We start from the raw sequence: 21,724 nt of genomic DNA, 5'->3' as shown, positions 1-21,724 counted from the left end.
AAGCCTATGGACCCCTCCTCAGATTGATGTTTTTAAATGCTTAATATCAACTACAAATGATTTAAAAGAAGTCAATTATATTGAAATAGTTATCAAATGGTAAGAAAAAGAAATTTTGATATAATAATATATATATATACACACACATATATATATATATATATTTCTTTTTTTCTTGCGGTACGCGGGCCTCTCACTGTTGTGGCCTCTCCCATTGCGGAGCACAGGCTCCGGACACGCAGACCCAGCGGCCATGGCTCACAGGCCCAGCCGCTCCACGGCATGTGGGATCTTCCCAGACCGGGGCACGAACCTGTGTCCCCTGCATTGGCAGGCGGACTCTCAACCACTGCGCCACCAGGGAAGCCCAATATATATTTTTAATTAACACACAAGATCTAGTTGGTCTAATAGCTACTGTAATTTCAAAATAGTGATGAACACAAATGATATTCTGTGATATGATATGAAATATCTGTGATTTCTATTGGTGCCAAAGTTATAGGAACTTTTAATACCGCTGTGCTTTGTTTGCTACCTTCATAATAGAAGGAAATGTTAAATTTCAGTTTGAAGTTAGTAAAAAGGATGTAATTATTTTCCATTCAAATTAATGGTGTCTTGTTAAGAAACCTTGGTTTGGGCGTTGGGGGGGTTGCATGAAACAGCTTGACTCCTGGATTCAGAGGTGGGCATGTAACCCAGTACTGACCAATCAGAGCAGGGATTGGCTTAGTGATGGGCATTTGAGCCAAGCTGTTATAATCAGAGTGAATCCTAGTCTTTTGCTGGACAACTGAGACAGTTCCTTTGCTGGACTTGCTAAGAGGATTGGGTTTGGGCCTGGAGCATACCACCTTGCCATCACCAGGAGAGAACCTGTCTTAGAATGAAGCTGACACAGAGGAAAAGAGAGCTGAGAAATGAACTTCCACATCTTCCTGGCAACATTCCTCCTTTAAATGTGTTAATTATGGAAGCCAATACATTACCTGTTAAAGCCAGTTTAAGTAGGGTTTTTTGTTATTTGCAACCAGAGCAGTCACAACTAATACTGTATAGTCCCACAAAGTTTAGCAGAATACGTGGCACAAAGTAGTTTGCTCATGAAGGAATGATGAATGAATTTCAAACAATGTAGCAACTTGACTGATATTGTTTTCTAAACTATGCATATCTGGCTTGATTGTGTATTAAAAGATGAAGGGTATACTCAAAGTAAGCATTCCACAGCCTTCTGTTGATTGAATGAATAAAGGAATGCATCCATTGTCATTATTTTCTATCCCCAGATTTGCATATTCTTTAGTGATATAACCAGGACCATATAACCTGGAGAACATAAGTCTAGAAACATGATGGACCAACAGTTACAAATCAAGTCCATGGCACACTCACCCTGGGGAAAGCCATGCATCAATTTGAAGGAATAGGTAGATCTATATGTACTGATATGGAAAGACCTCCAAGACACATTAAGAAGGAAATTACAAAATAGTAATTATTATAGTAGGATTCCGTTTTTGTTTAAAAGTCTCAATGAAACTTTGAGGATTTCTAGTCTTATAATGAGTATATAAAACAAAGAAAAATACACTTTTTTTTTTTTTTTTCTTTTCTGGAAGGCCATTCATGAAATACAAACAGTGGGCACCTGTGGGGAGGGAGTGGTGTTGGGTGGGTTGGTGACAGAACCTTGTCCTTTATTTGTATTGTTTATTTTTTTTATATATACAAGGATAAAATAATTATGTCATTTGTAAGTTAAAATAATTTATAATGAAAAAATAATAAAATAACTCTGACAGAAGGTGGAATATTCCCTTTCAACCAATTTTTCTTCTTTTGAGTTGTCTGTCAGTTTTCTCAGGGAAGCTGAAGAGAGCAGGGTTGCACCCATCATGCTGTACCCAGGATGCTCTGTGGCTCCCGTGATGCTGTGTCCTCTATGCCTTGCCCTGCCGGTAAGACCATGCCCTTTCCCTGGGATTCTGCCATTCTGGCTGCTCCAGGAGCCAAGGAGATTTCACCCCATGTAAAATACTCCTGGGGTCGCCTACTGACCTGGATTCTCCTCTCAGTATCCTTACTTCAACCGTCTCTGCTGCCAAAATACACATGGACCGGATGATCTCCCCTGCAAAGGGGATAGAGAATCAGAGCATCTCACCGTCAAGGCAGAGGTCTTGGGGAGACACCCATCCAAGGCATGTTTGGGGTGGTTGATCCAGTCCAAGCCCACTGGTGTGCAGACTGGGAATTTGAGTGTTAAGTTGGAGAAGACATTTGTCCAAATGTGAGTTCAGTGCCAGAGTGAGACTCCAACCTGACTTCCAGTTCAGGCCTCATTTTAGGGAGGCTTCCCAAAAGTTCCATCATAGCTACTCCTTTATGTTGAGATCTTGACTCTCTGAAATATCCCTGCTACAATGCATATTTGTTACTTAAATAACACAGCACTCAGCAACATAGTTTATCAGAGGAGCTCGTTTTTAGTATAGAAAGCAGACAGCAAGTTACATTTTATTTCATTTATTGTAAAAACAAAATTGTAACAACACAAATGAAAATATTAAAAGAAATTATTTCTGCCATCCTAATCACGTTTCATTTGTTTACACTCCTTATGTCACTTTAACATACACACTTTACATGTACATTTATGCATATAACTATAATCACTTTACAAACATTTTTATAATCCTGTTTCACTTAATGTTATACATGTTTTCCTGTACATTTTCCATATAGATTTCTACCTTCTGCAGTGTATTTCAAGTAAATAAACCACTATTTATATAACTACATCTTCATTGTTTTTGTATTATAAAATATTTCAAACATATAAAAAAGCACAGGGAACAATACACTACATAGATTTAACAAATACTGATACTTTAAAAACATTTTTGAGGGCTTCCCTGGTAGTGCAGTGGTTGAGAATCCACCTGCCAATGCAGGGGACATGGGTTTGAGCCCTGGTCCGGGAAGATCCCATATGCCGCGGAGCAACTAAGCCTGTGCACCACAACTACTGAGCCTGCGCTCTAGAGCCCATGAGCCACAACTACTGGGCCCATGTGCCACAACTACTGAAGCCCACACGCCTAGAGCCCATGCTCAGCAGCAAGAGAAGCCACTGCAATGAGAAGCCCGCGCATCACAGCAAAGAATAGCCCCCCCGCTCTCCACAACTAGAAAAAGCCCGCGTGCAGCAACGAAGACCCAACACAGCCAAAAATAAATACCTAAATGAATTAAAAAAAAATTTTTTTTGAGATTAAAAAAAAAAAAATCACAGGTACAATTGGAGCTCTCTCACGTACAATGTACTCTAATCCCGCCAGGACAAACTACATAACTTGCAGGGTCTGGTGCAAAATGAAATGTGGGAACCCTTATTCAAAAATCATTATGAATTTCAAGATGGCAACAGCAGAGCATGCCAAGGGCCAGTGTGACTGCATGCATGAGGTGGCACACCCACGAAGCCAGCCCTGGATCCCTCTCTCCTCTCCTTTCCTAAAATGATCTGTGTCTTTGCTGTCCCGTGTTTAGGCTTTTACTTCATATACATGCATTGACCAGCGTTATGGAGTGTTATTTTGCATATTTTAAAATATTACATAAGTGGCATAATACTGTGTGTATCCTTAGGCTGCTTGTTGATCTCACTTATTGCTTTTGTGATTTATCTTTGTGGATTCATGCAGCTGTTATTGACTTTCACAAGTATCTAATATTCCATTGTGTGATCTCACCCTACAGTTCATTTTTCCTGTAACCTCTATTTTTACCATAATTAACAATACTGCATTGAACATCCTTGGACACAGTTCTCTGCGCACATGTGTGAGCTTTTGTCTACTGTCTGTAACTAGGTGTGGAATTGAACTGTCTTACTAGATGTTGAGGTTCTTTCCAATTTTTTGCTTGGCATCAATGTGCCCCCCTCGTATGTCTCCCCTTGAACATCCCACAGTCATCTGAAAATACTCCTTAAGAGACTACCTTCTGAGCTGCCTCTCTTCTAAGACCAATCATCCAGTGAAGCCAGAACCTGGGTGTCCTGACCATTCCCTGTAATTCCCCCACCATTTCTTACCTATGGCCAAAGACTGTTGATCCCTCCTCTAAAATATGGCTTCAGTCCACCCACTCTTCCATATCCCTCCTACTACTTTCACTGTCTTGGCTCAGATCCCGCCTCTCCCCTGGACTCTTCTCCCAGCCCCACCCAGTTTACAGCCCCCCAACTTCCTCCATTAAGGAACTTATTACACCCTCCCCAGCAAGGTTCTAAAAATATTTGTTGAATCTATCTATCTATTTATCTATCCACATAAACATCATGCTGTAGTGGTCCCAGCTTTTGAATCAGACCCTTAGGATAAATTTCCAAAGGAGCATTACTGATGATTTAGGATTGTGAATGTAAAATTCAAAGTCCTTTGTAAGTGAACTTGATCCACACAAAATTCTAGGTCAGGTGGGACAGATAGGTTGATCTATCTATAGATAGATATAGATATATAGGTAGATATTTATATATATATGTATATATAATAACCTGGTAGAATTTACATCTCTGTAAAAAAAAAAGAATAATTCACATCTCTGGGCCTTTGTTTCTCCATCTGTCAAATGGGCATAAGGAGGGCCCATTTATCCGTCACACATGTCTGGGGTCATTTTGATCTGTGGGCAGATGGGAAAAAAGCAGGTGTTTCTCTTCCTGCCCCGCTTCATGACTCCCATACTTGTGCACAGTCATTAACAAGGCAGAGGAGGGTGAATGAAAATCTGTCCTTTCAAAACTGCAAAACAGTCATAGCTGACTTCACAGCTGTTTACTGCCCTCACTGGCTGATTTGGAAACCCTTTCATCATTTGTAGTGTGTCAAAGAGAAAGTGATCTGGTAAGTATCTCCCAAAGGTATTGGTGAGTTTATAAGTTAGCCCTACGGGAAGACGAGGGCAACACAAACAAGTGCCTTGCTTATGATGGACTTTCAAGGGCCAGAAGCCCCTGTCCCCAGTTCTGAGACCCTTGACTGACGCAACTGGATGATGTCTTCCACAGCCTCAGCCCTGAGAAGTTTGTCCTGTGAAGTACACCTGAGCACTACCCAATCTGGAGCTCTGGCCACTAGTCCTGGCTCTGCCCCTGAAGGGTTGTATGACCTCCGCCACATTCTTCTACCTGTACAGCGAAGCTGGTAGATAACATACCCTCCACTGCCCCTCCACAGTTCTCAAGTTCTACAATTCAATAGAAGATGGAGCTGGCTTTCTAAATTAACAATATAAACCAGGTAATTTTTAGTTCCTCTTGGCTTGAGTCTTTGCCTCCTGGGACTGGAGAAATAGATGGGAAATAGGTGTGTGTCTGACTCCCTGGTCTGGGTCAGAGAATCAGAGTTATGGGCAGCTGGCAGGAAACCTCAGTGATTATCAAGACCCATGTCCTAGCTCCCCCATTCACTCGACAAAAATTCACTAAGCGGTTGTGTTGAATAGAATGTGGGCAGGGGTGGCAGCTGTTGTGTTCACTGATCACACTGGCTGGCACATAGTAGGTGCTCATTAAACATCTATTGAATGACGGGTAGTTTCCTGCAGCAGAGTCATTTAGGGGAGCCTATGAAATGCAGATGCCTGGGCCCACCATAGACCTATTGAATTGTAATCTCTGCTGACGGGGCCCGGGTGACTGACATGACTCCAGAGTTTGAGAATCATGGCTGTAATATCTGAGTAAAGCATTCTCCTATTATCAGAAGGGAGAAAACACTGATGTTTCTTACTTTTGAGGATTTGTTGGTAGTGACTAAAATATTCAAGTCAAATAGGTTCACTTTGCTGCAGCCATTTCCATGGAGCCTGGAGCAGTCTGGGCTTTGCCCAGGGTATGGGCAGGGCAAACTTTCACTAATCTCGGGAGAGGCAAGGCCAATAAAAGGCAGAGGAGATAGGAGTTGAGGCACTTGAAGTCCAAGTTTGGCATGATTATTGCCCTTCACCTGAAAGTCATAAAATAGGAAATGTGCCACCATTCCAGCTTCCCGGGAGGGGTTGCTGGTGTGAGGTTTTCCTCAATCCCTTTCAAGCATCTGTGGCTTAGACCATGCACAGATCTGGCTTCAGATCTCAGCTGTGTCTCTAACTGCTTGGTCTTGGGCTAATCACTTTTACCCCTTTTAAGCTTTTGTTTCCTCAGTCATAAAATGGATATCACACTGCCGACTACTCAGGGTTGCTGAAGACAATCTGACATGATATAAACTCAGGTGTCTGAAACATGCACAGTACAGAAAAGCTGTTAAGTTTAGGTTTATACCTATAAACTGCCAGGATATCTGGGCTAGAGTGTTCAGTAGAGGTTGGTTTAGCCGGACCCTTTTGTTTTTTTTTTTTTTTATAAATTTATTTATTCATTTATTTATTTTTGGCTGTGTTGGGTCTTCGTTTCTGTGCGAGGGCTTTCTCTAGTTGTGGCAAGCGGGGGCCACTCTTCATCGCGGTGCGCGGGCCTCTCACTGTCGCGGCCTCTCTTGCTGCAGAGCACAGGCTCCAGACGCGCAGAGCTCAGTATTTGTAGCTCACGGGCCCAGCTGCTCCGTGGCACGTGGGATCTTCCCAGACCAGGGCTTGAACCCGTGTCTCCTGAATTGGCAGGCAGACTCTCAACCACTGCGCCACCAGGGAAGCCCGACCCTTTTGTTTTTACAGGTAGGGAAGCAGCCTCAGATACATGAAGCTAACTGCACAAGATCATCTAGCCTGTTAGGTTTCTTGAGGACTTTTAAGGATCAGAGAAGGTGATGAGGTTGACTCTGTGGTTGGCCCTTGATAAAGGAATTCCTGGGATAAGGTGTTTTTGTAAAAGAGGCTGGATATCTCAGGTGAGGTGCCTTTTCACCTGAGTTTCTTGCCAGCCAGAAGCCCATTCTGAGGACACAGGGGTTAGTAAGAAACGCCCTGAAGCTGGGCAATTTGTGGCTTTTCTATCAACATCAGGGTTTTAAAGACAAAAGCCATTGGGCGAGCGTTGAGGGCTTCCCTGGGAGGCCCTGTCTGGCACTGCAACTCTGCCAGGCCAAGGCTAGAGATGGCTGGCCTTGGGGACCCTCCAAGAATGGTCCCTGGGTTATAAGGGGCACAACACCAATCAGAGGCCAGGCTGGATCTGGTAGGGACACTTCTTGGAAACAGAGTCCTGTGGGGCTCTGACTCTGGTGTCTATGGGCAACAGCAGAAAAGTGGGGCCTTAGGAGAGCTCACGTCCTTAGTGCTGATGCTGATGACACTGGTGATGGTGGTGACGATGTGAGCGTGAGAATTAGCACTTCCTCTTTGCCAGGTGCAGGGCTAGGCAATTTATTTTACACACATTGTTTCATTCAATCCTCATAAGATCCCTACCTGGAGGAAACTGAGGCTCAGAGAGGTTAAGTAAACAACCAAGGGCACAAAGTTAGTGAGCACCAGGATTCAAATCCAGACCTACTGGAGTTCAAGGTAGCCAGCAACCTGTAAGCGCTGGAGGAAAGGAAAGTAACATTGGCCAGGGCCTCCGAGAGACAAATATTTTATCCCCATTTTTACAGATGAGGAAACAGAGAACCAGAGAGGTTAGCATTTTCCCCATGAAGTCAGGTACTGTGCCAAACACTTTCCATATGTCATCTCCTTGATCATCATAACATCCCTATGAAGTAATTCTTTTTTTAAAAAAAGTATTTATTTATTTATTTATGGCTGCATTGGGTCTTCGTTGCTGTGTGCGGGCTTTCTCTAGTTGTGGTGAGCAGGGGCTACTCTTCGTTGCAGTGCTTCTCATTGCGTTGGCTTCTCTTGTTGTGGAGCATGGGCTCTAGGCGTGAGGGCTTTAGTAGTTGTGGCACACGGGCTCAGTAGTTGTGGCTCGCGGGCTCTAGAGCGCAGGATCAGTAGTTGTGGCACACGGGCTTAGTTGCTCTGCGGCATGTGGGATCTTCCCCGACCAGGTCTTGAACCCGTGTCCCCTGCATTGTCAGGCAGATTCTTTTTTTTTTTTTTTGTGGCAGGCGGATTCTTAACCACTGTACCACCAGGGAAGTCCTGAAGTAAGTAATTCTATGATCTCCATTTGTGTACATGAGGAAACCAAGGCCTGAGACCAAATGACTTGCAGGCGTTCAAAACCAGGCAATCTGACTAGAGGGCCCATGCTCTTAACTCCCTGAGTTGCTCAATATTGGAATGAGATGTGGTGGGCTGGACCAGAACCTGGGACTACTGACTCCAGGCTAGTGCTCCAAAGTTACATGTAGGATTTCTCTCTCGTTTTTTTGTTTTTGTTTTTGGCTGCGCGCCATGTGGGATCTTCGTTCCCTGACCAGGGATCGAACCCGCGTCTGTTGCATTGGAAGAGTGGAGTCGTAACCACTGGACCGCTGGGGAAGTCCTAGGCTTTCTCTTGGGATTCATTGTCCCTTAAAAGCTCACTGGTCTAAAGCCCAACGAGTGAAATCATGCCCTGCGGTTCTGGGAACCTCAGGCTGGAGAAGAAGGAAGCTCTTGCCCTGGTGTTCAAGTCTGAGCAGGTGTATTGTGGACCCTCCCTGTTTCCTCCTCTGGCTGGGAGGGAGCCCAGGTAGGGCAGGCAGGGTGGGTCAGCCCTTGTGAGTGCAGGGGTGGGAGGAGAGCAGGAGGCAGGAGGGCCCAATAAAACAGGCCTAAATCTTCCCGCCTTCCTGCCTTTACCCAGGCGGTGCCCTCATCGCCTGCCTGGCAAACAGCAGGGCATGATGATGAGAGTTCAAGGTTGGCATCAGGAGACCCGAGTCCTGGTTCTGGCTCTGGCACTCACTCCATGTGCACCCTTGACTCTGGGCAGTTTCCTTATCTACACAATGTGTGGTGGTGGTAATGGGGGATCAAAATCCTCTGTGATTTTTAGTTAACACATTATTTATTAAGAACCTACTATATGCCAGGCACTGGAGACATAGCATGTGCCAAAGCAGATTCAGGCCCTGCTTCCATGGGTCTTAGAGTCTAGTAGGAAGAGATTCCAAGATCAAATCTTCACTGAAACTAATGTAAAATGACAACTGTTAACCAGTGTTTTAAAGGCCTGCAGAACTAAGGGAGCCCAGGACGGTGGGAGTAGGGGGAGAGGGAATGGGTTGACAGTCTGAGGGGCAGCAAGGAAGGATGCGGTGAAGATGTGGTTTACTAGATGAATGTCCGCTGGCAGGGGACAGCACCCTGTTGTGAGATGGTTCACCCAAGAAACTGGGAGGAGGCCAGTGGGCCTGGGGAAGCATGCAGGAGGCTGGCCATTTGAAGACATTGTGGGCCACGGTAAGAGAAGTCATTGAAGTTTTGGGGTTTTTTTTGGGGGGGTTGGGAGGAATTAGGGAGTGAGGGGATACTTAAGAGAGAAAGAGGGTTACATTTGGAATATGGGTCAACGTATCTTCTAAGGAAAAGAATTTTTTAAAAGCCACTCCCTCTGAGGAGCCTTCCCGGATTTCTCCACCTTTGACCTATGGTATCCCTCCCTCTCTGGCCTGCAGCCCGGCATGACAAACTCAAGCCTCCAGGGCAGCCAGACCTGGGCTTTGTCTTCCTGCACTGAACTGCACTGTGGCTTCAAACGAGGTCCTCTACCTTCCCAGACCTCAGTTTCCCCAGCTGTGCCGAAGCAGGTTGTCTCGAAGGACCCGCCCAGAGCTAACGCAACGTGATTCGCTCTGGCAGGAGCGGTGGGCTGCCCGCATTGCTGCGCAGGCATCGGACTGTCGGCTTGGGCACCGTCACCAGGCTACGGGCGCTTTCCTCCCGGGCAGGGGGCAGCGGGCGAGGATCGAGGCGCCAGACGTTGCGCAGGAAAGTGGGGGCGCGACCCCCAGCTCGAGCGGGCACCGCGCGGCCCCGCCCCCGCAGCCAGCTGCCCTGCGGCAGCCGGGGCCCGAGCTCCGCCCTCCTCCTCCCGCCGGCCTCTCTCCCTCCTCCCGCCTCCCTTCCTCGCTCGCTCGCTCCCTCCCCCCCGGCCGGCTCGGCGCTGACTCCGCCGCACGCTGCAGCCGCGGCTGGAAGATGGCGGGGAACGACTGCGGCGCGCTGCTGGACGAAGAGCTCTCTTCCTTCTTCCTCAACTATCTCGCCGACACGCAGGTACGGCCAGCAGGGGCCACGGGCCCGGAGCCAGGGCTGCTGAGCTGCGGGGGCTGCCGCCGCAGCCGCGGAGGCCGGGAGGCAGCGGTGGGCGTGTTGGGGGGATCGGGGGTTCCAGGCTGCAGAGCCCCCCTTCCGTGCACCCTGCGATGCGCTTCGTTATGGGGACTGGGAGCTGGAGGTCCTCCCGCGCGTGCCGGAGCGTTGGGGGCGCTACGGCCGCTGGGGAGGGTCTAGCCTTCGTTGCTTGGAGTCCGGCCCCCACGCCCGCAGAGCTGGGGGGTTCTGCGCTTCCCTGGGGAGGTTGAGCCGCGCCAAGGTGTGGGGGACCCTTACGCTGGCTCTGGGTGCGGGAGGCGCGCCCTCAGGCTCCCGGCACTTGCTGCCGTACTTTCACGTGGACTTGTGGCCCGGGCACAGGCGCTTGCCCCGGTCCCCGGAGTCCCCTGATCCTCCAGTCTCGGATACCCCGCGTTCTGCTGCTGCCCTCCCCCCCCCCCCCCCCCGCCAAGGCTCCCCCAAAGCGCCAGCAGCGCGGAGTTTCCTGCCAGTTGCCCGCTGAAGCCATGGGGTCTGCGGGGCACGTGGACATGCGGGCGGGGATAGAACCTTCCTGGTTTCGCTAACCGGCGGAGCCCCCGGGGGGAAAAGCACGGCAGGATGGGGGCGGAGGACTGTCTGGGGATGCCTGGGTCCCCCTGCGGCGCGCGGCCCCGGTGCGCGCTCGGCGATGCTGGGGGAAGGGAAGGCGAGGCGGCGTCCCGGGCTCTGGCGGCGCCTGGGAGCCCCACCGGAGACACGCGCGTGACAGGAGAGGGTGCCCTGGTGTGCCGGGAGTTGGAGGGGGGCAAGGAAGCTGGTGACTTGGAGACAGGGGCGGGGGGGGGGGTTGCTGCTGGGATAAGCTGCACTGAAAATGCCAGCACAAGGCGTGCGCGCCCCCCACCCCTTCCCTAGTTTTCCCCACCCCATGCCTGTTGCAGTCATAAAGTTTGGCCCCATAGTTAGGGCTTTTTCTACGGCCGCCCCGCTGCCGGTAGCAGGGCGGCTGGGGATGCGGCGGAGCCGAGAATGAGACCCCGGATGCGGGCGCATGCCTGTGCTCCGAGAGGGGCCGCTGGGCGCTCCCGGGCGCGGCTCGCTAGGGCTGGTTTGGTACCTGGAGTCGGAGCGCCGTTGCCGGCTTGTTTTGCATAACACTGGAAGGGAGGGGGAAGTCGGGGGGGGGGCGGGATGTGGGAGGGGAGAGAGGGAAACTTTGCTTCTTGTTATATCTGCCTGTCTTTGGGCGGCAGCAGCTGTCATGGGACCGGGTGGGCGGGGAGAGGCTTGCTAGCTGACTTCTTGCCTTGAGATGCGACTTGGAGGGGACGCAGCAGCCGAGACGTTCAGCTCTGGCGGACCCTGGGTGGCGAGTCCTGGCTGGCTGCTGGAACCGAGCGGCGTGGCGGGGTGTCGCCGAGAGGAAGCCCGCCACGCGCAGGAGAAGGCCGGTCCTCGCCCGCTGCGGACGTTCATGCGTCAGGGAGCCGCGGGGCCTCGTGGTCGGTGGCGGGCCCGCTTGGGTGGGTTCCGGGCAGGGGCCGAAGAGGCTGGTGGCGTGTGATCGCGCTTCTCCAGGCCGGGGGAAGAGTGTGATGAACGGTCTGCGCGCGCGGGTGTGTGTGTTTGTGTGCACACGCCGCGCGCGCCGGGCGCGTACCTTTACCTCTGACGAAACTGCAGTGTAGATCCCGCGGCGGTCACCGGGCGCAGTCACTCGCCCCGCTCCCATGTCTGCTCCGAAGGCCGATCCCAGCCCTGGCACCACCACGGCGCCCCCAGCCCCCCAGCCGACAGCCTGGGGCCAGGGGGGACTGGATGCGGGGTGGATCGAGTTGCCGCTAGGAAAGTTCTGCCCTCGGCCCTCTTACTTGTCTGGGGCTGACTCCAAACCTCTCCCTAAGACGCGAATGAAGGAGGCCTGAAATTGCCAGAGACTTGTTCAGAGACCCATAGCAAGAACTTGTCCGTTTTGGGTTTAACTCCATCTTCTGTGTTCTTTGGCTGACCAATAATTTTTTGCCCCTTTAGCCGTCCGGAGTGCGTACCCAGCAGGGATATTTCACCTAAGGAAACTTGAAAATTGGGTAATCAGGTATCAGCAGAAGCAGTGCAGTGAAAGTTAATCCGGGACGTTTTGCTTTTTTTATTTAACCACGTGATAGGCTGAAGCTCTTCTGGTGATCTTTGCCGGCCCAACTTGGGAAATGTAATTGATAGGGGGGAGCTTTGCAGCCGCCCCTAGAAGGCTCATAGAGCCAGCCGGAAGAGGACCTGGGCGGGTCATTGCGTGCCTCCTCATTTTACAGTTGGGGATAGAGGCTGTGAGGGCTGAGCGGCTGGTACAGGACCACGCAGCCAGTGGGTGACAGAGCCATCCAGGGCTCCTGACTCCAGGTCCTGTGTGTTACCTCGAAATAGCACTGGACTTGGAGTCAGAAGGCCTGAGTGGAGTCGCCTTCCCCACTCTCTGGCTGGGTGACCCTGGAGCAAGCCATTTTAACTCTCTGAGCCTCCTTTCCTCCATCTGTCAAATGGGGTTGGTGGCGCCGCAAGAGAAGGCCCTCGGTTGCTTGCGGTGAGCGCTGTTTGCATGTGAGATGTCTGTTGTTCCTGCAACTTCCTCTCCTCCCCCCAGACCCTCCCTGGCCCTCCCCTCCTCCCCTCCCCCTTTGGAAGAGGTGGGGAGAGTGAGTAAAAGTAATTTATCGGCTCTATCCCAAAGACTTGTCTTTGGTGGCTAACCCAGGGTTAGATAGAGGGAGGGCTCCTGTTTAGGAGACTTAACTTTTACCCATTCAGGGCAAAGTTCAGAAATTCGGCAGACCAAGGATTGTGAAAGTTTTTTGGAAAGGTTTGGGGCATGTTCCCAAAGGACTTTGGGTTGGCTTCCCGTTGTTCAGGCTGTGCCCCTTGCCTGCAGTGCCCTCACCCACCATTCCTGCATGGTCCTCAGCTCTAGCAGGCCTCCCCAACCCGGCTTGCCCTGCTTTCTCTAGCCTCTGGTTTTCTTAGTCTGTGTTATACAACCAAGCACTTTGTGTGTGCTTTCTGTCCCAGTAAGATTCTGGAACTAGAGTTGTGCCTTTCATCTCTTTGTGCCCCGTGGCACCTGTCACCATGCTGAGCTCCTTTGCTCAGCTCTTGGCTAGGCACAGGAATTACAGACAAGGGAAGCACTCAGGCTGGCTGGGGAGACAGCCGGGCAGAGTATGGAAGAGAGGAATGCAGAGGGCTGCAGCTGTGGGCAATGACTTAGGCTCCAAAGGCTACACAGTAAGCCCACACTAAATATGGGTTGTTCGAAGTCACTTGGGGCATCAATCATAGATGCCCAAAATGTCAGAGTTGGCAGGAACTCTATTTTCATTTATTTATTTAAAAAAATTCTTTGAATTTTATTTACTTTTTATACAGCAGGTTCTTATTACTTATCTGTTTTATTCATATTAGTGTATATATATATCAATCCCAATCTCCCAATTCATCCCACCACCACCACCCCAGAGTTGGCAGGAACTTTAAATAATTAAGTCCAACCTGTTATCATTTTAAAATATTTAATTATAGAATTGTTGGGAAATACTGGCATGCATAAAGAAAAAAATTGAAAATATGTAATCTTACCCAAACGTAACCACTCTTAATTTTTATATATGTTTTCCGACTTTTTCCTGTTGATTCCTATGGATTATATCTTTTGTACAAAAATGGAGTCATTCTTTACACACTTGGAATCTCACTGTTGTAGCTTGCTTTTTTTTTGTCCTCCAAACAATATGCTGTCACTGTCTTTCCACATCAACAAGTATTCTACTTAATATCTTAATGGTTATATAATATTAAGGGTTGAACCATAATGCATTTAATCAATCCTTTATTGTTAGTCATTTAAGTAGTTTATAATTTTTTTTTTTTTTTTGCTCCTGTAAGCCATGCTGAAATGAATATCTTTGCATATGCCTTTTCTTCATTTGAATTCCTAGAAATGAAATTACTCTGTCAAAGGAACTATGCAGGCGTTTAGTAAACACATTTCTGGATTGCCTTCTAGAAAGATTGTGCTAATTTCACACCAGCATTGTGTGGGAATGCCTGGTTCCTCATACTCCGGTAACTCTTGGTATTTTAATTGTTTTTCATTTTTACCAGTCTGTTCATCAATAAATTTTGTCACCTTATTGTTTTAATGTGCATTTCTTTGATGACTTGTGATGCTGAACCTTTTTTCCCCATATGATTATGGGCCATTTGTGGTTCTGTTCTGTGAAATGTTGTGTTGGTGAACTTGGCCCACTTTTCGATTGGTATTCTATCTCCTCATTGTTCTAAGACTGGATCCAAGCACCAGAAGGGGCTCATGCCACATGGAGAATTGGGGAAAATGGGTTCACTAATGTTGACTTGCTAAATCTGGAATACTGCTGCCTCCACAGCCCCTGAAGCCAGGGTTAACTTCTTTTCCAAGTCAGGGTTCTGGCCATCTATAGGGGCAGGTTGAAGTGAATCCTTCGCTGGGTGCCTTTACCTACTCTAAACCTGTGTAAGACCCAGGGGAGTAACTTTTTCACCTGAGCCCAGAAGGGGACACGTTTGCTGGATTTGTTTACCAGAGGCCCAGGGTTCACTTTCACTGGGGCTTCCTGGCTGGTGCTAATGATCAGGATGCCTGTGAAACCCAGGAAAGGCAATGACCCAGCAACTGGGCCCTGGGGGCTTATATTTCCCCTTCCCCCTAGGGTCCTCCTCTCCCAAGCTGGTGCAGGCCAGCCAGAAGCTTCATCATTGCCAAAAAAAGGTGAGTCACCCTTTTTTTTCTGTCTCTGGAACAATAGAAGGAATACTGGTTTGAGTCAGAAGCAGCCTTGCAAATGGGAGCTTGGATTTGGGCTTAGAAGTGAGTCCCTCATACGAGCACTGCAGTATTAATGGCTATCTCCTAGGACGATGCATCATCGTCATCATCAATGCAATTTATTGAGCATCTGCTATGTGCTGTGTGCTCTGCTGAGCCTTCTATTTGCGTTATTACATTTCATTCTCATAAAGACTCTACAAAGTGTAGGTGCTATTATTCCCATTTTACAGATGAGGCATTTACAGTTTCAGAAAACTCACTGACTTGCTGAAGATGCTCTACCTACATTACCTTGGAGAGTAAGTGGAAGAGCCAGGATCAGTGGGCAAGGTCCCTAGACCACTTGACTCCAAGTTCCATGAAGACAGGGACTACTCTGTTTCTGTTCATAGTTCTGTTCTGTTCATAGCACCTTGAGCAAATGAAGGCCAACTGTAGAGAAAGAAGGGAGAACTCATAAGTCCCTCTGCTTCTCTAGGCCTCTGTTCCTCAGTCTATGAAATGGGGATATTAGGCCCTAACTCTCAGGTTTGGGAATTAAATAATCGAATGTATATAAAATGAACATCCAACTGCTGTTCACAAAACTTGGAATCTTTCTCTCTCTGAAACACTTTAGAAGGGCAAGAGCAAGGATGGAACTAACTCCCGCCCAGGCAATCTTTGCTCTGTAGGAAAGGGAAGCATAGTTCTTGTGATATAAGGGTGGAGGGAACCCAAATATAGTCATTTAGAAGAGAATGAGCAGTGTTGTTTACTGTCTCTCCTCTTCCAACATAGTTGAATGTCTCACATACGTCCTGTGGAGACTCAGCTGATGAGGATTCAATTGGATTGGACTGACCTTTGTTCCTCTCTCCGACTCTGGTCTAGGTCCTTGTCCATTGACAACTGGATTCCTGCATTTACTACCAAACGGATCTTTGCCACACCAGACTTTGCCCTCTCCTACTTGTCCTCAGCCTTGATGGCAGCTCAGTCCTCCTAGAGTACATGTCTGATGTTGCTCACACATCACCCATGGCTCCCCAGTACTTTTAACTTAAAGGCCAAAGTTTAGCTTCATGTGCAAGAACTCTCCAACTTCAAGAACCTGAAGGTGGGGCTTCCCTGGTGGCGCAGTGGTTGGGGGTCCGCCTGCCGATGCAGGGGACGCGGGTTCGTGCCCCGGTCTGGGAGGATCCCACATGCCGCGGAGCGGCTGGGCCCGTGAGCCATGGCCGCTGAGCCTGCGCGTCCGGAGCCTGTCCTCCGCGACGGGAGAGGCCACAGCAGTGAGAGGCCCGCGTAACGCATAAAAAAAAAAAAAAAAAAAAAAAGAACCTGAAGGTTCTTGAAGTTGGAGAGTTAGGCCCCTGAGTTCATCCTGAGTTGTCTGCTTTCCCTTTGGGATCCTGGTCCGCCCCAGGCTATGTCATGAATCTTCTTCCAGGAAACGTTGGCTCACGCAGCTGTTTTCTGTCTCCTCTGTCTCCATTTCCACTATTTCCATTATTTATCCTGCAAGATTCAGCTCCCATGCCATCATTTTGGTGACGCCTTCTCACCTCCAGGTACCACTACTCCATCCCACGTGTGGCAGGGTGCACTCTGAAGCCTGGCTGGGTTTGAGTCCTGGTTCTTTGATTTACTAGCCGTGAGACCTTTGGTGGGTCACGTGATTTCTCCAAACTTACATTTCCTCATGTGTAAAGGTAACGATAAATAGTACTTCCCTGATAAAGCTGTTTTGAGGAGTCAATGAGAATCAAAGGACAAAATGGATTTAAAGCACCCCACACAATGCGTGGCATAGAAGCACCCAATAGTAGATGCGTCTCTTCTAACATAGGTCTTGTTAAGTGTTTAGGAAATCACTCCAGATTGTTAAGCTCTATGAGGGCAAAGATTTTTGTTCACTTCATTGACCATTTTTTCCCACAATGAATAGACAAGTGCCTGGAACACAGTTCAGAATCCTCACTGAGTGAGCAAATGAGCTAGACTATGAGCCTCTTCAGAGCATGTGTCCCTGAGAAGAGACAGACTAATAAAACGCTTGTGGAATGACCTGAAAGCTCCTTTCCAGGCCTCCATCCCCACCATTTTAATGTATTCATAGCTTACCCGCAATTCAAGCCCCAGGTCACACCTGACCGCTCTGGAAGGCCTGTGAAGCACACTGGTGCCACTTACTATCTACTGGTGCCTGCGTGCTTTTTTTTTTTTTTTGGCTGCTTGGCATGTGTGATCTTAGTTCCCTGACCAGGATCAAACTCGTGCCCCCTGCAGTGGGAACTCGGAGAGTTTTAACCACTGAACCGCCCGGGAAGTCCCTGCCTGCATGTATGTGTTTAACCCTACAACTAGGATGACAGCTCAGGGAGGGCAAGAAAAAATAATTTTTATCCTGGTCTAGCATTGTGGTTACCCATTAAGCAGACGAGTTTTTGAGCAGAAGAATGTTCTGTATGATTAGGTGTCAGGTTCTCTGCAAAGAACTTTGTATTTTAAACATTTTACGATGGAAAATGTCGAACATACACAGCAGAAGCCAGTGGTGGGAAGGGAATAGGGAATCTCCATGCCCCCGACACTCAGATTCAGCCATTTTGGACCAGGGGCCACTCTTGTTCATCCACCCACAGAACACATGTCAACTATGGCTGTTTCAGTGTGTATCTGTGAAGAGACTTGAGTACTGTTGCATGGGTTTCTTCCAGTAATGGTGAGTTGGCTTCTGTTTCTCCCGTTTTGTAAGTGATGAACTTGAGACACAGGGGTTAAGTCATTCAGGATCTTGGAGCTAGTGAGTGTCTAACCTGGGATTTGAACATTGGTCCTTAAGCAGCTCCCTCTCCTCAGCTTGGGAGGGATCTTAGAGTGCATCAGATCTACCCCTGCCTTTCCCAGAAGAAGGGACACTGGGGCACAGGAGAAGAAGCCATCTTGCTGGAGGAAGCTCAGGTCTCTGACTCTCTGACGAGTTCTTTTCCAGTATCAGGACTTGAGGGGAGGGTGGGTCTTGGCTCTCAGAGAGGGACAGGGTGATAGTCCTTGGAGAGACGCTGCTGCCCAGGGTGGCTGGGCTTTGTGGTGGCTGTAGGACCCTGGGGTGCAGTCCACCACCACCCTGGGCAGGCTGCACGTTCCTCCTGCTCTCGCTGTTCCTAAACCCCAGGAGCCTCACCCACTTCCCTTGCAGTTGACCTTGGTTTTCTCATTAGATGCCGAGGACCATCCTTTGAGGGAGACAGGGCTGCAGGGTCAGGAGTTGACAGAGCTGAGAGGAGGGGCCTGGCCTGGAGTTACATAGCTAAGGCCATGGTGGCAGCAAGACTCCTGGGCTCCCCGCTCTGCTCTTTCCTTAGGGAAGAGCCTGAGTTGCAGCTCAGGTCTAGAGTAGGAGACCAGAGAGACTTTTACAAGTCATTGGCAAAGTCATTGATTAATTATCCCCAAAGGCCTGTAATTACTGCTCAGTCTTTTAGGAAAGAAAACAAATGTTTTCTCTAATTATTTGTTTCAGTGGCTGAGAGGGCTTTGAATCCTAGGATTGTACTATGCTTGGGGCAAGCCCTGTGGCCTTTGGCACAAAATTTCTTTGTGCCTCAGCATTTTTATCTAGGAAATAGGACTGATAGTAGCAGATACCTTAAGGGGTTTTAGGAAAGGCTACTTGAGATGATGCCTGTAAAGTGTTTCGAAATGCCCAATAAATGGGAGCCATTGTTAATAATAAAAACAGGCAAATATAATTCAGATCTTTTTTTTTTCTTTTTTTTTTGCGGTTTGCGGGCCTCTCACTGTTGTGGCCTCTCCCATTGCGGAGACTCCGGACGCGCAGGCTCAGCAGCCGTGCCTCACGGGCCTAGCTGCTCCGCGGCATGTGGGATCTTCCTGGACCGGGACACGAACCCGTGTCCCCTGCATCGGCAGGTGGACTCTCAACCACTGCGCCACCAGGGCAGCCCATAATTCAGATCTTGCTACTTATCTTCCCACTGAACTCTTGGTCCTTGATCCTGTCTTAGCCCTGAGGTTTCTAGTATTGTGATTTCCTTTCCCCTGTACTTCTGGGGGGACTGAAGAGGAATCCCATCCAGCCTTAGCCAGGTGTCCCAACGCGACTTTTAGGAAAGCGGATCCAGTTAGATGCTGCTTGAAGAGAGGAGAGGAAATATCAGATAGTGATTAAGAACTCTGGGCTTTGGAGTTTAACTGCCAAGGGTTTAAATCAGCATTCTACCATTTACTAGCTGTGTGACCTTGAGCAAGTGTCTTAACCTCTCTGACCCCAGTTGCCTCATGCAAAATTGGGGATAATTATAGTATGTTCTTAGGATAACTGCAGAAGATAAATATGCCTGCCACATTGCCTGACATATAGCAAGCACCCAATAAATGGTAGCCTCTGTGAAGATGACAATGGTAATTATGTAAATACACCAAGGTAAACTTGAGCTTTCAGGGAGTTGGGAGTGCCTTAGAGACCATCTTGCTCAATGCCCTTACCTTGAAGTAAAGAAACAGACAGGGAGCAGACCAGGGAAAGCCTTCAGATCACCCAGCAGAGGCAGGACAGGACCCCTGGCTGCTATCTGCTTGGCCAGGGCTGGCTCTGCATAGCAGGGACTCAGCTGTCTGGGACCCACTGTCTGGGAACTCAGCCGGGAGAGCCCTGCTTGGCTGAGATGGATGCTCCCCGGCAGCTCTGCCGCCGTGTTTTTTCCTTGTGCTTGCCTGGCAGAACAGAGTCATTTAGCAGAGGGAGAGCGAGGAGACGTTAGAAACCAAGCCCTGAGCAGTTGCAGCAGCCGGCCCACGAGTGGCTCCCTGATGTTGCCATGGCAAACAGCCTTGGCAACGTGGCTGCTTGAGCCTTTATTTCTGGTCTCAGGCTCCTCTCAGAGAAGTGTGGTACCCAGGACACTGGGGAAGGCCCTGACCTGGTTCTTTGGCACTGAGGATGGCCCAGCCTCCATGCTGCTAGTAACCCCAGGCCCCAGCAGCCCCTGCTCAAAACATCTGCAGGCCCACCCTCAGTGACCTGCAGAATCAAGCTCCTTGGTATGGCATTCGGGGCCTCAGATGCCTACCCATTTATCCATCATTCCATCCATCCATCCATCCGTCCGTCCATTCACTCATCTGGTATTATTGATCATGCAACAGTGTACCCATTGCCACAAGAGTAGAACAATGTATTATTTTTAACGTGGATCCTGATGTTAGGTGTTCCTAGGCCGCCCTCCTCTTCAATCATATCCTTCAGCCGTGACGGTGATGAGGACAGTTAACAACTGCTAACCCTTTCAAGCAACAGCATTTAATCTCAGAGGAGCCCCATGAAGTGGTCCGTGCTGTTACCCCCATCTTACAGTTGGGTAGACTGAGGCTGCCTCCCCAGTTTGAGGTGCTGGCACTGTTCTGCAGTTCCTTCCCTATACCTGGTAACCACTAGGGCCCCTACCATGAGGTATCTGTTGCCCCTCCCAATCTCCAACAGCATCCTTCAAGGCCAGCTTGAGTGCTGCCTCCCCTAATCCTTCTCTGAGAAGTGCCCCCTTTTTGCTCTGTGATCCCACAGTCTATGGCAGACATTTGCATGTCCTGCCTTCACTCTGTATTCTGTCACCCTGATTCGTTTATATCTGCCACTCAGCCACTCCAAAACAAAACACACAGGGAAACTGGCTGTAAGGGAGAGCTTTGAATGTCCTGGTGAGAAGTCAGCAAAGGTTTTTGTTAGTAGTATTATTTATAACAGTAACCACAGAAAATAGGTAACATTTAATGACCACTTACTATGTGCCAAGTACTAAGCTAGGACCTTCAGGTACATTGTCAGGTAAAGGAGTCTCAGCTACCTGGTGAGGTTGGTCCTATGACAAACCAGAAAACTAAGGGTATAAGAAATTCAGTGACTCACCCCCAATCACCCAGACAAGTAGTGGAAAGGCTGGGATTTGAGCCTAGCTCTGCCTGGCTTCAGAGCACATGGTCTTAACCACTGCAGTGTGACTAATCTGGCTGAGCATATAGAAAGGACTGGAATGGGGGTGATGGACAGCAGGAAGGAGGCGTCTAAACTTGCCCTCAACCGGGGGGCTCAATGGAAGTGAGTGGATGTGGGAGAGAAGTGACAGAGTACAGGGGGCTCAGTGGCATCCCTATAACTGAGATGGTGGTAGGGGGTGGCAGAAGAGAATTTGCTTTGGGGGAAGATTTGTATGGGGAGTAGATACCTATTTATTCTGGGCCCACCATGTGCCAGGTTCACCCCCATCCCTGGCCTTCCCTGGCCTTCCCTGGAGCTTGTTAAATGCAAAACTCTGGTCCCAGCCTGTGATAACCTTTGTGTATGTGTTTATTCTCTACCGTTCTCTCTTCTGTAACCAGTCAGGACCAGAGCTCCCTAAGGAGAGGGGTCTTGTCAGGCAGGTTCAGCATCAAATCCCCCAGTGCCTGAACAGTGGCTGGCACACTGTAGGCCCCCAATACATATTTGTTGAATGACTAAATGAATGAACAAATGCTGTTTGATTTTCAGGAAAGTCACCAGTCATTTGCCTGGCCCCAGAAGCTCCTTCTCTGTGCTTGGAGCTAGAATGTGTGGGTGAGGGGTGTGTGTGGTGATTGTACTGGTCCCCACAAGGGCCCCACTGCCGTCATCTC

At 48.9% G+C, this 21,724-nt stretch overlaps 1 protein-coding gene across 2 annotated transcripts in view; it reads left to right on the top strand.

Moving 5' to 3' along the window:
* Positions 1-10,050: 10,050 nt before the first annotated feature.
* Positions 10,051-21,724, top strand: part of PPARGC1B (PPARG coactivator 1 beta) — a 114,631-nt gene continuing 102,957 nt past the window's right edge. Inside the window, exon 1 of one of the 2 annotated variants that reach the window (XM_032627126.1) lies at positions 10,051-10,167. In XM_032627126.1, the coding sequence (XP_032483017.1) occupies positions 10,090-10,167 (78 nt within the window). In that variant the 5' untranslated portion in view covers positions 10,051-10,089. The remainder of the gene's footprint in view (positions 10,168-21,724) is intronic. The other variant, XM_032627125.1, reaches the window with a different exon arrangement.

This window comes from Phocoena sinus, chromosome 3 (genome assembly GCF_008692025.1).
Source record: "Phocoena sinus isolate mPhoSin1 chromosome 3, mPhoSin1.pri, whole genome shotgun sequence".
NCBI lineage: Eukaryota > Metazoa > Chordata > Mammalia > Artiodactyla > Phocoenidae > Phocoena > Phocoena sinus.
The sequence above is the reverse complement of the archived record's forward strand: the minus strand, read 5'-3'. Positions and strand labels throughout refer to the sequence as shown.